Source organism: Pongo abelii, chromosome 2 (genome assembly GCF_028885655.2).
Source record: "Pongo abelii isolate AG06213 chromosome 2, NHGRI_mPonAbe1-v2.0_pri, whole genome shotgun sequence".
Lineage (NCBI taxonomy): Eukaryota > Metazoa > Chordata > Mammalia > Primates > Hominidae > Pongo > Pongo abelii.
In genome coordinates, this window is record NC_085928.1 from 107,440,722 (window position 1) to 107,454,205 (window position 13,484).

General features: G+C 52.3%; 2 protein-coding genes across 9 annotated transcripts in view; one reads left to right on the forward strand and one right to left on the reverse strand.

Moving 5' to 3' along the window:
* Positions 1-4,267, forward strand: part of SETD2 (SET domain containing 2, histone lysine methyltransferase) — a 145,788-nt gene extending 141,521 nt beyond the window's left edge. For 2 of the 3 annotated variants that reach the window (XM_002813811.5, XM_009239095.4), the window contains 3 exons: positions 858-938; positions 2,959-3,060; positions 3,447-4,267. In XM_002813811.5, coding sequence (XP_002813857.2) covers positions 858-938; positions 2,959-3,060; positions 3,447-3,608 — 345 coding nt within the window. In that variant the 3' untranslated portion in view covers positions 3,609-4,267. Of the gene's footprint in view, positions 1-857; positions 939-2,958; positions 3,061-3,446 lie in introns of those variants that run through there. The other variant, XR_008523327.2, reaches the window with a different exon arrangement.
* A 6,678-nt stretch (positions 4,268-10,945) lies between these two features.
* NBEAL2 (neurobeachin like 2) overlaps positions 10,946-13,484 on the reverse strand; it is a 30,076-nt gene continuing 27,537 nt past the window's right edge. For 5 of the 6 annotated variants that reach the window (XM_024244840.3, XM_054550898.2, XM_054550894.2 and 2 more), the window contains 8 exons: positions 13,357-13,466; positions 13,010-13,182; positions 12,797-12,891; positions 12,462-12,578; positions 12,207-12,365; positions 11,980-12,128; positions 11,524-11,659; positions 10,946-11,429 (listed from right to left, as the gene is read on the reverse strand). In XM_024244840.3, coding sequence (XP_024100608.3) covers positions 11,328-11,429; positions 11,524-11,659; positions 11,980-12,128; positions 12,207-12,365; positions 12,462-12,578; positions 12,797-12,891; positions 13,010-13,182; positions 13,357-13,466 — 1,041 coding nt within the window. In that variant the 3' untranslated portion in view covers positions 10,946-11,327. Of the gene's footprint in view, positions 11,430-11,523; positions 11,660-11,979; positions 12,129-12,206; positions 12,366-12,461; positions 12,579-12,796; positions 12,892-13,009; positions 13,183-13,356; positions 13,467-13,484 lie in introns of those variants that run through there. The other variant, XR_010139353.1, reaches the window with a different exon arrangement.

Here is a 13,484-nt window from a genome sequence, read left to right on the forward strand (position 1 = left end):
GAGAATGCTCATAATTATTATTTTCCATGGAAAAGCACATTTACTGGGAAGGGGCCTGATGGCTAGTGGTGGGCAAAGGTGTGGGGAGATGGCCTGCATGACAGGTCCTCTGAATACCAAAGCTTCCAACTCATCCCCTCCTGGTACAGTACCTAGTTAGAGGGAACTTGGAAGCCTCCCTCTAGCAGTGCTGGAAGGGGATGTTCCTGGGTTTGTCATTATCTTGCCAGCTGGGGACATAGAGTATCTTCTGTGTCATCATCTACTTATCTGTTCACTGGCTTTGATGACCCTCATCACCTCCCCATCAATATCGTGATAGTTCCTTAATCTTTCTGTTCCTAAACTGAAGGTACCAACCTCCAAGGAGCCTCTCTTGCATGCTGAGACTGTCTTCTACAGTCTAGCCAACTCCACCTTTGGAGGAAAGGTGATGAGTATTCAAGAGTCTTCAGAACAGAGCATTTCGTCTCTGTCCTGGAATCCTAGAGTGTCAGAGGTGGGAGAGATGGAGCTTGTTTTGTGCAGGCCTTGCTTGATAGTTCAGGGAGCTGAACCCAGAAGAGAGACATGAGTGACTCTGAAATGTGTGGCTATATCAAAGTTGTAGCTTTGACTTAGGGTAGAGAATTGGAACTTAACTTATAAGAAGGAGGGCCAAACCATGTAACAGGATTTGAAACATAATAGCCAAGTTGACTCCAGGCCTTGTACCTGAGTCAGGGCCTCTAAATGGATTCTAATACCAAGAATCAGGTATCCCTGCTAGGGGAAAGAAAGGAGGGTTCTGGGACAGTAGGGCATCACTAAACTGACTTCTGATGCCAGCACTGCTGTGTTTTCTTCTCCATTTTTAGGCCTCGAAAAAGCCCAAGACAGCAGAAGCAGACACCTCCAGTGAACTAGCAAAGAAAAGCAAAGAAGTATTCAGAAAAGAGGTAAGGTTTGGTGGATATAAGCACTAAGCTCCTCAGGCTTAAATCTGAACCCTTTCCTTTCTTGTCCTAAGTATGTCGAATATCTCCTTTGCCCCAAGATAGGCAGGAACACAAGGTGTTCCTTGTGTGTGTGTCTTGCTGAAGTGCTTCTTTTCACACTGCAAACTCCTCAGCCATCTTTTCTTGGCTTGACAGGAGCCCCTCTCAGACCACATTTGCTTGTTTGACTGTGGGCATTCTGTAGCATCTGTGGCAAAAGAAAGCTGTATGTAGTGGTAGGCTGCCTTGTCTTTGGGTATTCCTCTTGCTTCTGTGATTTGACTTAGTTGTTATGTGAATGACACATTGGTGAAAGAGGTATGGCCTTTTTCAGCTGGTTAAGCACTTTAATACCCATTGACTCATTTTGTCCCCACAATAGCCCTTGAGGTAGGCAAGATAGATTGCCTTTCCTCTTATTCAGGTGAAAGAACTTTTAAGGTTCAGAGAAGGCAAATTCTAGACAAAAGATTTGAACTCAGGCGTTCTGGCTCAAAGTCCACTTCTCTTTCTGTAATATCTCATTTGGTAGCTGCCTAATTCTCCAGGGCTTGGGAGAAAGCTGCTCCTTTTTATGCTACCAGAAGTGTGTCTTACCAGCCATCAAGACACTAAACTTGTCTGCTTCATAGCATCTAGGTTCTAAACTCCAATCTTCATTCACTGAAGGGGCTTGTAGTGTTTTGGAAGAAACAGACCTGTAAATAAGTAGCAGCAGCTGTGTGAAAAGTATGCCATATTAGGGCTGGGAGCCACATCCTGGGCTGTCAGGAAGGGCACTTGAATCAGGGGTAGGAATTGGCCAGATGGATCAGCAGGGGATCTAACTTATGTCAATAGAATGTACAGAGGCAAGAGAGAGCATCTTCCCTTCTAGGGAGTTGTAAGTGGCCCGATGGGCTATAGCACAAGGTGTGGGAGGGCTGTTGAAAATGAGGTGGAATGGTATTGTGCTTCTTCATATAGGAACTATATGTCTGTGGATTATCGGGAACCACTGCAGAATTTTAAGCAGGGGGTAATGAAGTCCCTATCTGTGTTTGAGGGGATAGACTGAAGGGAGAGAGTTTGGAGGCCAGGAAACCCCAGAAAAACCTTGAGTTAAAAGGCTTATGCAGGGATAAAATTTAGTTTCTTATGGTCCCTTTGTGAACATATTGGTATTTCAGCTCATTCAACCAGCAGCTGTTTATTTAGTGCCTACCTTGTGATATAGCCTTGCTCTTTGAACACCTGAAGGCTCACTGAATTTTAGTGATGGGTAGACTTTGTTCAAAGTGCTCTCTGATGAAATGGCTATGACTGGCCTCTTTATTCTCTTTGTCCCCTGTGATCTTAGCACCACAAATACCTCTGAAGGTCCTATTCCTAGAGTGTTTGGGAGCACCTGGGTAGGACAGACCATACTTAGACAGCCCAGGGAGGACATAGTAAGTGGTGGAATGAAAAGGATTCTGCTCAGGTTTTCCTTTGCTGACTGTCATATCATGCTTCCATCTGCTTCACATGCTGTGCTATGACCACTTAAAGAATCTAAAGACCCTTCAATGACAAAATTCCTGTGGTTCCTGGGATTGCTAAGCCTCATAGAAGCTCTGGAACACCTGCTGTGCCCTGCCTTGCCTCCAGGGCCCAGAGAACCCAGCTACTGTCTTTATGCCAAGGACACAAAATTCATTGACTGAAACCTGGGGCTGCTGAAGGACTCAGCATTGAAGTCATGCTGTTGAGTCCCTCCAGCCTCCTTTAAGGCTTGCTTAGTCCATCCAGGGGAGCTCTTTCCCTATCAGGCTGAGCCTGTATCCTTTTCTCAGATCTTACTGGCTTACTAGTATTCCACTGTCCAAACCAGTTAACCTGAGGGAGGAAAAGGAGAAGGATTGGCTGGCTTTACTCACTACCTTTTCTAGTTATTTCCTCAGTACAACTCCTTGCCCTCTCTGGACTGTTGAGCAACGTGTTCTCTTTTCACTGCCTGCAGATGTCCCAGTTCATCGTCCAGTGCCTGAACCCTTACCGGAAACCTGACTGCAAAGTGGGAAGAATTACCACAACTGAAGACTTTAAACATCTGGCTCGCAAGGTACTCCCCTTGCTTTTGGTAGCCCACCGGGCAACGTTCTGGGCAAACTGTGTACCTTCTAAGAAGCCCTTTTCATCATAGAAAGTATTTTTTTTTTTTTTCTTGTCAGATGTCAGGGCTGGGGATCCAGAAATGGGGAGGGAAGGTTTGGGGAGGGATGCGCACCTTACATGACAGCAGTAGTTCTCTAAGAAATTTTCGGAGCTCAGCTTGTCCTTTCTGGTGATCATAGCACCAGCCTGCCCCAACATCTACCCCCTTATTAACTTCCTGTCTTGGTGAGAAGGGCCCTGAAGCAGCAGGCTGGATTACCACCCCTGTCCTCCCCCTCATATCATTTCTGCTCTGATTGGTGGCTGTGGTCTCTCTTCCTGTGCCCTGGACAGCTGACTCACGGTGTTATGAATAAGGAGCTGAAGTACTGTAAGAATCCTGAGGACCTGGAGTGCAATGAGAATGTGAAACACAAAACCAAGGAGTACATTAAGAAGTACATGCAGAAGTTTGGGGCTGTTTACAAACCCAAAGAGGACACTGAATTAGAGTGACTGTTGGGCCAGGGTGGGAGGATGGGTGGTCAGGTAAGACAGACTCTAGGGAGAGGAAATCCTGTGGGCCTTTCTGTCCCACCCCTGTCAGCACTGTGCTACTGATGACACATCACCCTGGGGAATTCAACCCTGCAGATGTCAACCGAAGGCCACAAAAATGAACTCCACCTACAAGTGATTACCTAGTTGTGAGCTGTTGGCATGTGGTTAGAAGCCATCAGAGGTGCAACGGCTTAGAAAAGACCCTGGCCAGACCTGACTCCACTCTTAAACCTGGGTCTCCTCCTTGGCGGTGCTGTCAGCGCACAGACCCATGCGCATCCCCACCCCACAACCCTTTACCCTGATGATCTGTATTATATTTTAATGTATATGTGAATATATTGAAAATAATTTGTTTTTTCCTGGTTTTTGTTTTGTTTTCGTTTTGCTTTTAGCCTCTACATGCTAGGATCACAGGAAGACTTTGTAAGGACAGTTTAAGTTCTCCTGCAAGGTTTAATTTGTTATCATGTAAATATTCCAAAGCAGGCTGCCTTGTGGTTTTGGCCAGCCTTGTGCTATGTTGATAAGATTGATTTACTGCTTAAAATCACTTTACTTTATCCAATTTTTACTGAACTTTTTATGTAAAAAAATAAAATCAATTAAAGAACTTGGCATGTGTGTTCCCTAAAAGTTAATCAAGCGTATTTGTGTGTAATGATGTCACTGGAAGGAGAGATAGTGGCCTTAGGTGTGTGAAGTCCAGGGTTAATCCCTGTGATTGGATTTTATTACAGGACTTGTTCATTCTCCACAGGTCCTACTATGACTGAGGCAGACATTTGCCAGGTGACTGACACTTGTAGGCTTGGGATCTTTTGGCTGTGCTCAGGCATTGGGTCAGTTTGCACATGTATTCCAGAGCAAAAGAAGCAGCATCTAGGGCCTCTTTGGCACTAGGCTTCTTTATTTTGGTTAATCATCAGTCAAGAGAAAGGCAAATTTATCTTCTCCCTTGATACTTTCTCCTGGCTGGAGAGAAGCATTGAATCTTTTTCCCCCCATGGACTTGAATTTTCTGAGCCCACTGGAATGCTTTTTTTTGGGGGGGGGGGCGGGGGAGAGGGGGGAGAAAGGGTCTCGCTCTGTTGCCCAGGCTGGAGTGCAGTGGTGTGATCATAGCCCATTGCATCCCTGAACTCCTGGGCCCAAGCAATCTTCTTGCCTCAGCCTCTGGAGTTGCTAGGACTATTAGCTAATATATTTTTTTTAATTTTTGTAGAGACGCAGGGTCTTGCTATGTTACCTAGGCTGGTCTTGACTTCCAGGCCTCAAGTAATGCTCCTGCTTTAGACTCCCAAAGTGTTGGACGCCTAGTTTGAAATGCTCATTTGATGTTTGGGTTCCCTAGCTTCCCACTGTGCTCCCTAACACTGGGGTTGGACACTAGAGGACAGGATAGGACCCCTATAAAAGAGGTATAGTGCACAGGTTATGATGATAGTGAACATTTCCAGGAAGATGCAGGACTTGGTGAGGACTTCTCTCCCACTTGTTGGATCAGTTATCTAGGCAGTGAGGAGGGCTGAGGGCTTCAGGCCAGACTGGGGCCTATCTTTGCAAAAATGTTGGTCCCACCTGTTTCTCACCAGGGTTATTCTGCCCGCTGCAGCAGTGTTCTTGAGGTTGTGGCCTGCCAAATCTTTGGCAGGGTGAGTAGCAATTAGAGCAGTCACTGCCTGCTAGGCACTGTGCTGAGCACTTAGAGCTCAGGTTGTGGTCACAGTCCTGAGGCACAGGAATTGGCACTGTGATGAGGAAAACTAAGGGTCAGAGAGGTTCAGTAACTCTACTAATATCTTCATATTAAAGGAAGTGTTAAAAGAGGGGAAAATCTTTACTTTAAACTTAGACATGCTATTGTTTTCTCATAATACTGCAGCCTTCAAAACTGTGTAAAGCACTTTTTTTTTTTTTTTTGAGACAGAGTTTTGCTCTTGTTATCCAGGCTGGAGTGCAGTGGCACGATCTCGGCTCACTGCGACCTCTGCCTCCCAGGTTCAAGCGATTCTCCTGCCTCAGCCTCCCTAGTAGCTGAGATTGCAGGCATGCACCACCACGCCCAGCTAATTTTGTATTTTTAGTAGAGATGGGGTTTCTCCATGTTGGTCAGGCTCGTCTCAAACTCCTGACCTCAGGTGATCCACCCATCTCGGCCTCCCAAAGTGCTGGGATTACAGGCATGAGCCACCATGCCTGGCCTAAAGCATATTATTATATCACATGTGCAGATGGTAATTTGCTCAACCCTCTTAAGGTCTTGGAATTATGTCTGTTACAGAGAATATTTTAGTTAATATGCTTAAGCACATTGAAAGAGGGCATTTCTTTTTCAGTGGGTTTGCAGTGCAGGGGTACAGCCACATGCACTGCTGCTTGCAACCAAATCAAATGCATGTTTTTGACCCAAAGCTCCAGGTTATTATGTCTCCAGCAGCTGGTGCGTATCTTCCCTGCTTTCTCTCCTGATTCTTCAGGATTATTGCCCTGAGGTCATCTGAGGAGGAAGGTGGCTATAAACTTCCGGTTCTTCCTTAGTTTAAGGGAAAGATTTACAGAGTGTTAAGCAGCCCTGGTCAACTATTTCTGAGGGTAGCAGTAGCACCAGTCTGATGAGCTTGGTACTCACAGAGTAGTCAATCTCAGTTGCATCTCGTTTCAGCAGAAGGACAGGATCTACCTTGGGCCCCCCTAGACCATGACTGGAACCCATGTCTTCTGAGTGAGTTTGGATGGCTGTGCTTCTGAAGCCTACTTAACGCTGGTAGATGCCAGGATGGTAGCCATTGTTCCTTCCTAGGCAAGGCTTGTCTTTTATAGCACCTTCTTCAAAAGGCACTTATTGTGCCAACCTACCTGCCTCCCCCTTTGGGGTGGGCATATGCATGGAGTGCATATGCATGGACTTGGCTGCACCTGCCTTGTCCTGAGCTGCCCAGGAGACCCACCTGTCCTTGGCGTGTGTAGCAACCACATGAGCAAATGTGGAAGTACATTTGGAACTCCTTGTCCTGAGTTCAGGTCTTGTAAAGAGAGCGTTTTCTTTTTTCTTATCTAGAGGTGACCTGAGGCCCTTGGTAATTAACTGCCCAGGACCAGCCTGCTTCTTGCCTCCTGTCTAGAGGAACAGGCCTCCCCTTGGTGCTGCTCACAGAACAAGTCAGGAAAATGATCTCAAACCCAGGGTCCCTCAGCACCAACCTGGGAGTCTTAGGTGTGGGGGAAACTACTGAATGTGTCACTTAAACTTATTGTTCTCCAGCTAAGGAAGTTGACAAAATGCCAAGGTAAAATAATCAGCAAGGTAAAACAGCTTCCAAACATGATAAAGCCAGCAAATGGTAGGTGCAGGATATGAACTCTGATCTGTGCCTCCAGAGCCCATGCATCTTCTATAGGATCACACTGCCTGCCATCCCAGGTGCTGCTTGGAGAGGGCCCTCCCACAGCCTAGGGACCCCCACCCCTTTTCTGGGCCTCTGCCTCATAGCCACCCACTCAACTGTCTCACAGGCCCAAGGAGCCAGATAGAGCCAGCAGAAAAGTCCGAATCACCTTTAATATGGGTTACAAAAGTAGCAAAACCAGCTGAGGCTTAATAAGAGGAGGTGGAGTAGGGATCCAAAGGGCAGGACCACTCCTCACTGCCCACTCCTCACCATATCTTGGGCCCTCTTCTGGAGGGGATGGGTGGATGAGGGGAAGTGAATGGTGGCTAGATCTTCGGTTTTCTTCCCCAGAACAGAGCAGGCTGAGCCCAGCAACCCCAGGAAGCCCACGAAGGGAAAGATAGATGGGGGTAGGGGAGCACCGGAGCAGGCTCAGAGAGTCCAAGCTATGGAGACAGCACTGACACCACAGAGCAGCCCTCAGCTTAGGAGCCCAGGACCTGGACCACATCTTCCTGGCCCATGGCAACCAGGGCATTCTCTAGCACCTTGTGGGTGGCACCACTGTCTTCTTGGATAGCCCAGTCCCTCAGCAGTGTGTAGGCTCACACCTGGCCTTGGGCCATGATTTCTACAGCCTCAGCCCGGTAGCCCAGATGGTCTGCCAGTCCCCACCCGCCCTTGTCAGGTTCACGTGACACCTCTAACAGCCGCTCCACTTTCTCCTGGTCCTGCAGAGGGAGATCAAGGTAAAGTCGGCACCCAAGCTCAGGATGTGGTCCTGGGGCAGGAGACATGAGGATCACACAAGGGCTGGGTGGTGAGGCAGTTCTGGGAAAGGGGCTCACCCTGGCTGGAGGCACGGGGCTCCAGACTGCTAGGAGAGTCCAGGAAGACACTGCTATCCCCATTGATCTGGTCATTGAGACCTCCCAGCCCTGCAGTTAGAGCTTTGGCCAGCTGCTGTCTTTGTTTATGTGAGCGCCAGCTGTGGGGAGAAAGGGAGAAGACCTGCCAACCTGCCCCCACCTTCAAGACAGGGAATTGGTTGGGAGTCCAGACAGGGAAGGGGGTGCCACAGGGCAGTGCCCAGACCACCTACCACTTGAAGGCCACGTAGGCAAGCAGACCGAAGACCACAGTGGCCAGGAGGGTACAGTAGACTGGGATGATGCTGCCTGAGACCCCTGGAGGCTCCAGGAGGAAAGGGGAGGAGGGCCAGGGCTCCCCCTGCCCCTACCCATACTCCTTCCCTGTCCCTCTCCTGCCTCCTCAGGATCTTACCTGTGGAAGAAAAGACAGATCAGGTCAGGAGCAAGGAGCAAAGGCTATGGTCCCTGGGTAGCCTCACCTAAACTTTGTTGCCAAAAAGGTTTGAAGCCAGTAGTCCCTACTATGTAGAGTCAAAAGCTTATACCACAGCATCAGGAGCTGTCTGGCCTATTTTTCCATTTTCATCTACTTCTTACCCTTTGCTTACCACTCTGGACACCTTGTCCTTCCTAGATGCACCCTGTTCTCATAACCTTCCAGACTTCTGTTCTTGCCAATCTCCCTTCTCCATCTGACATATTGGCAAGAATCTTCTACTCTGGGAAGACTTCTTGATCTCTTCCTTTTTGGGGTCCATCTGCACCTCCTGTCTACCACGGCACTAAATCCAATTTTTTTAATCCAATTATCCAGGGCACAGGAAGAAAGACCATGGCACTGTCTACCATGGCACTTGTGTCCCGTCTCTGCCACCAAGTCTGGACTATGAGGGCACATTGATTCATGTGGTCCCCACAAGCATCTCTGTGCAAAGGAGGCCTTGTAAATTTTTGCAAAATAAAGCTGAACTGGAAAGGAAGTGTTGTTGCTTTCTTCTGCCTGGAAGCAACTTGTCCTCCCAATCTAGTGTAGTCAGGGCACACAGGGCAGAGACTCCAGAACTTGTGGCTGGACTTGGGTGTGACCTACCCACTTGGGGTACCTCCCAGCCTGCCCAGTACCCATGATCTGGATCAACGGATGCTTACCCACATAGGCCAGGCCTTTGCTGTGGCTAGAGTTGTGAATCATGGCTCTGTTAGTGGGTAATACTCCCGGGGCTGTTTCTTGGAGAAGAGGTTAAGAGTTTTAGGCAGCGCCCAGGCAGGGGAGCTGGGAGCTGCTTCTCTCAGTCCAAAAAGGGCTGTGTGCAGGAGGAATATGGGGGAAATCTCCAGGCCTGACACTGGCAGTCCCTTGGGGTAGTCTGTCCCCCTTTTCTCACTTCAACCTGATTCACTCTAGGGCTGGACCAGTTTCCTCCTGTGTCAGATGGGGCGGAGGTGACAGAGCTGGTCCCAGCTGGCCAAAATTAGAAGGGTCAGATACAGCTCAGGATGGAAGACAGGTTGGAAACCACCCTGTCTCAAAGACGTTGCCAAACACCTGGTCTGAGTCCAGGGATGGTAGGGAGGATAGGAGAGACGTGCCTTCTAGCTCCATCTTAGCCAGAACCAGGCTGGAGAGACGTACTGGCCAGTGGGAGGCTCAACACCAGGCTTTTCAACTAGAGTTCGGGAACCCAACATCCTAAAGCTCCAAGGCAGGAGGACTTTCTGCAGTGACCATGCTCGCACTCCTTCCTCAAGGGTCAGTGTCCAGCCCTCTCCTGATCAGGAACTGGGTGGAATGCTACCCTGGTGGGTTCAGCGAGGGAATAGGGGATATGGGCCCAGAGACCCCCTAGTTGATCCTGCTTCATCCAGAAATTCAGAGAGGGCCTGAGACTCAAAGGATAGGACCACTCAGTCCTACCTGGATCCTATAGGGCTGAATCTGCTGGGATCCACTACCTGAGGTTTGGGGAAGAGAAGCTCCTCGTCTAGACTAAGGAGAGCTTGCCTGGAGAAGGAATGGAGGAGACACCCGGGAAGGCCCTCCAACTCCCCAGTATCCACCACCACATATTGGGTACCGGTCTATCCCACACCATGTGCCCATGTGTATGGCTAAGTCAGCAACCCAGTGCTGTGGCCAACTGGGTGTGACCTGGTGGCCCTTGCCACATGTGGGTGTGTACCTTTGAGTCACTTACATTAAGGGGCCCTGCAGGATCCTGGATAGTGGATGGGCCTGTGACCAGGACACAGCAGCAAACAGGCCTGGCTTCCGCCCAGCCCACTCTGAGCAGCGGGACTGGAACCCCTCCCGCCTCCCACCGGTCTCCAGGCCCACGAATACGCACACACAATGCAACCACCCCACACACCCACACTACCCCTGACTTCTCACGCACACGCTGACACCAGCACATACAACACCCGCAGGATCGCGAGTCTGGAGATGGGGGACAGAGAGGCAACCCCGGCTCCCTCCGCTCAGCAAGGGCTCTGCCCCCAACTCCTCCTGACCGGTGGCCGCCAGGATGGATCCACTCAGCAGGGCAGGACCGAGCCCTCCGGGAAGACAACGTGGAGTCTCTGGGGTGGTTCTGGCCCTCCACCCCCAACCCCGAGACCACAGCGGCGCCACGGGGCGGCCCAAGAAGTAGGCAAGACAATGAGGGAGCAGGGCCGAGCTGGAGGGGCGCGGCCTCGGGTGTTGTCATCCCTGCCCGGCGAAGGAATGCAAACGCGCTTGCGGGGCGCCTGGCTGGGTTGCGGTTGTGGACGAATGGCGTGCGAAGGCGACCCGATGAAGAGATCGTGGGGAAACCACGAGCCGGGGCGAGATGCGGGGCAGGGGCTACACGGCCGGGGAAACTGAGGCCCCAGTTCAGCGACGGCCACGCGGAAGGGGGCGAGTGGGCCCAGAGGGGTCACGGGCCAGGGGAACGCGAGCCAGGCCAGTCTCAGACGGCGACACTGGGACGGTGGCCACGACAGGCCGAGGCGCTGCGCGCGCACGCACACTCGGAGACGGAGCAGCTACAAAACTAGGCCTGGTTTATTGCCGAGAAGGGAGAACCGGGGCCGCCGTTAAGAATTAAGGCCACAGGCGGCCCTCGTGCTTTGACGAAACAGGGAATTGGAAGCCGGGGAACCCCGCCCCAGACTGTGCAAAAAGTGCTGCCGCGGCCGCAGACGCCAGTGCTAGCTCTCAGGGCGGCCCCTCAGCCGGCGAGGGGCGGGACTTCCGCACGCCAATCCCTGAGGGGGTAACATCGCCTGCCAATCCCTGAGCTGGGCAGGGTGGGCCCCGCTCACCCCCCCAGGGCGGCCCACCCCGGGGTGTTCCCGCCGACTTCTGGGCGGGGCCTCCCGGGCCAGGCCCGTCGGGGGCGGGGCCCGAGCCGCCGGACTGGCCAGGTTCAGCGCGCCTCAGCAGGGTTGTATTCCGTCTCTCCCGAGGACACCTGGGAGATGCGCCGCGAGGACCGCCACAGCTTCCGCGCGAACTGGCTGCTGCGCACCTGGTGGGAGTAAGGGTCGAGTAGGATCAGCTGGGACCGCCGCGCCGCGCCCCGCCCCGTTCGAGGGGCCTCCCCACCCCCGCCCCATCCTCACCTCAGAGGGCTGCCCCGCGACCACCACGATGAGCTTGCCGTCCTCCAGGCCCACCAGCACGTGGCTGCGCTCCTTGGTCACGGCCACGCTGCGGATGGCCACCTTCATGGGCAAGGGAGGCGCGGCCGGGAGCAGTCTGGAAGGGAGAGGGGATATACACCAACTTGCGACTGCAAGGGGGCTTTGCGACCAGCAGATATCCCTTATCCCATATACCCTCTGTGTCCTCATTTTAAGGATGGTTAAATTGAAATTCTTATACACAAAGAAATTTCCCACAACTGTGGCTAAGCGGAGGCCCAGGGCAAGACCTCCCCATGGGAAGATGAGGGGACAGGTAACAAACCTTGAAATATGTGCCCACAAACATGTATAGTGTGTGGGTTCCTAGGGCCTTTATCCTACACCAATGACCACCACCTTCAGGGGCCATGAACCCATAAATGGGGGGCTTACGTGTTTAGTTGGAGGATGTGCAGGGCGCACTGGGCGGTGCCCAGCAACACAAAGTCCTCTGTCACCGTCAGGGCTGTAGGCTGCTCTGCCAGGGGCAGTGAAGCCCGCAACTTCCCATTGACTGAATACAGGTGCAAGGAGTAGGTGACCTGGAGGAAGCAGGGAGTGTCAGCAAGGACAGGATCCCAACTGCCCCTCCATCTTTGCTGGGCACCCCTTCCCCATACCTGGGCCCCAGGACGTTCCCACGCTGAGCTCTGTACCACAATCTGGCCTTCGGACCCCAATGCCAGGTGGAAAATAGGTCCAGGCAATGTGGCACCCGGAGGCCGTAGTGCCGCCACAAACTGGCCACGGCGTACAGTGTGTATGATCACAGTTCCATCCTGCAGGACGGCAACTTAGGGTCCTGGGCAGGAGTCTGGGCTCCAGGGGGATTGCCCAGCAAACTCACCCTCCCCAGGGCACATGCATACACACACCTCAGATCCAGACACAGCCATGTCAAGTTCAGTGCTGATGGCCACACAGCTGACTGCAGCCCCATGCCCATACAGGACCTGCACAGGCTTTGGTGCCAGGCCTACTGACAGACCACCCTGTGGAGGACCAGGGTTGGCTTAGGACTGTCCCCTAAGGCTCAGGAAACGAAGGCCTTGTCCAAGACTAGAGAGCTGGAGGGTCATGGAGCCCCAGACTTGCTCATGGTAGCAAAGGGAAGGGAAAGACATGAGGGCAGGACTGGAAGGCCACTGAGGGATGGATGGGCTGCAGGTCTGGGCTACGGGGACCCCACAGAGCTGCCCACCAGGCACACCTGATGCAGGAGCCGCCACACCATGCACGTGGTGTCCCGAGAGCCTGAGATGAGGTAGATGCCACAGGTGTCCAGTGCAAGGCAGGTTACTACATCTGCATGGGAAGGGGAGGGTACAGGCAGAACGGAGGAGTCACATCCACCCTGGCCAGCCTCAGAACCCGGCCCCATACCTGCGTGCCTCATTCTCCCCAGCTCCAAGGCTGTTCATACCAAGGTGGCGGCTGAGCTGGCTCAACAGCTTGCCACGGGGTAGTGCAGTCACTCGCAGGCTGCCATCCCAGTGGCCACCGCTGAATAGCAGCTTTCCATCAGGGGCCACTGCCAGTGCTTGTCCACTCACACCACTGCCTGGCACCCACGGGCCACTCAGCAGTCGCTGCGTCCTGACCCAGTGAGGGGGATAGCAAGTGAGGCCAGGCCACATGGAAAAGACCCAGGCCCTCGGGGAGCCTGGCCAGACCTTTCCCCTGCAGCTGGCCTACATTCTGATTAGGGAGGGGAATAATTCCAGGTGCAGGGCATTTGTAGCCCACCCCACCCACAGCCCTCTGTCCTACTTGTGGCTGCCCATGGTGGGGTCTTTGCTGAAGCTGAAGTAGTTGCTTATGTTGCGGTCATAGGGCAACCAGCTGTGGGTGCCCAGCAGCCCACTGGCACTCACAGTCACCTGCAGGCAGGAGGGGGC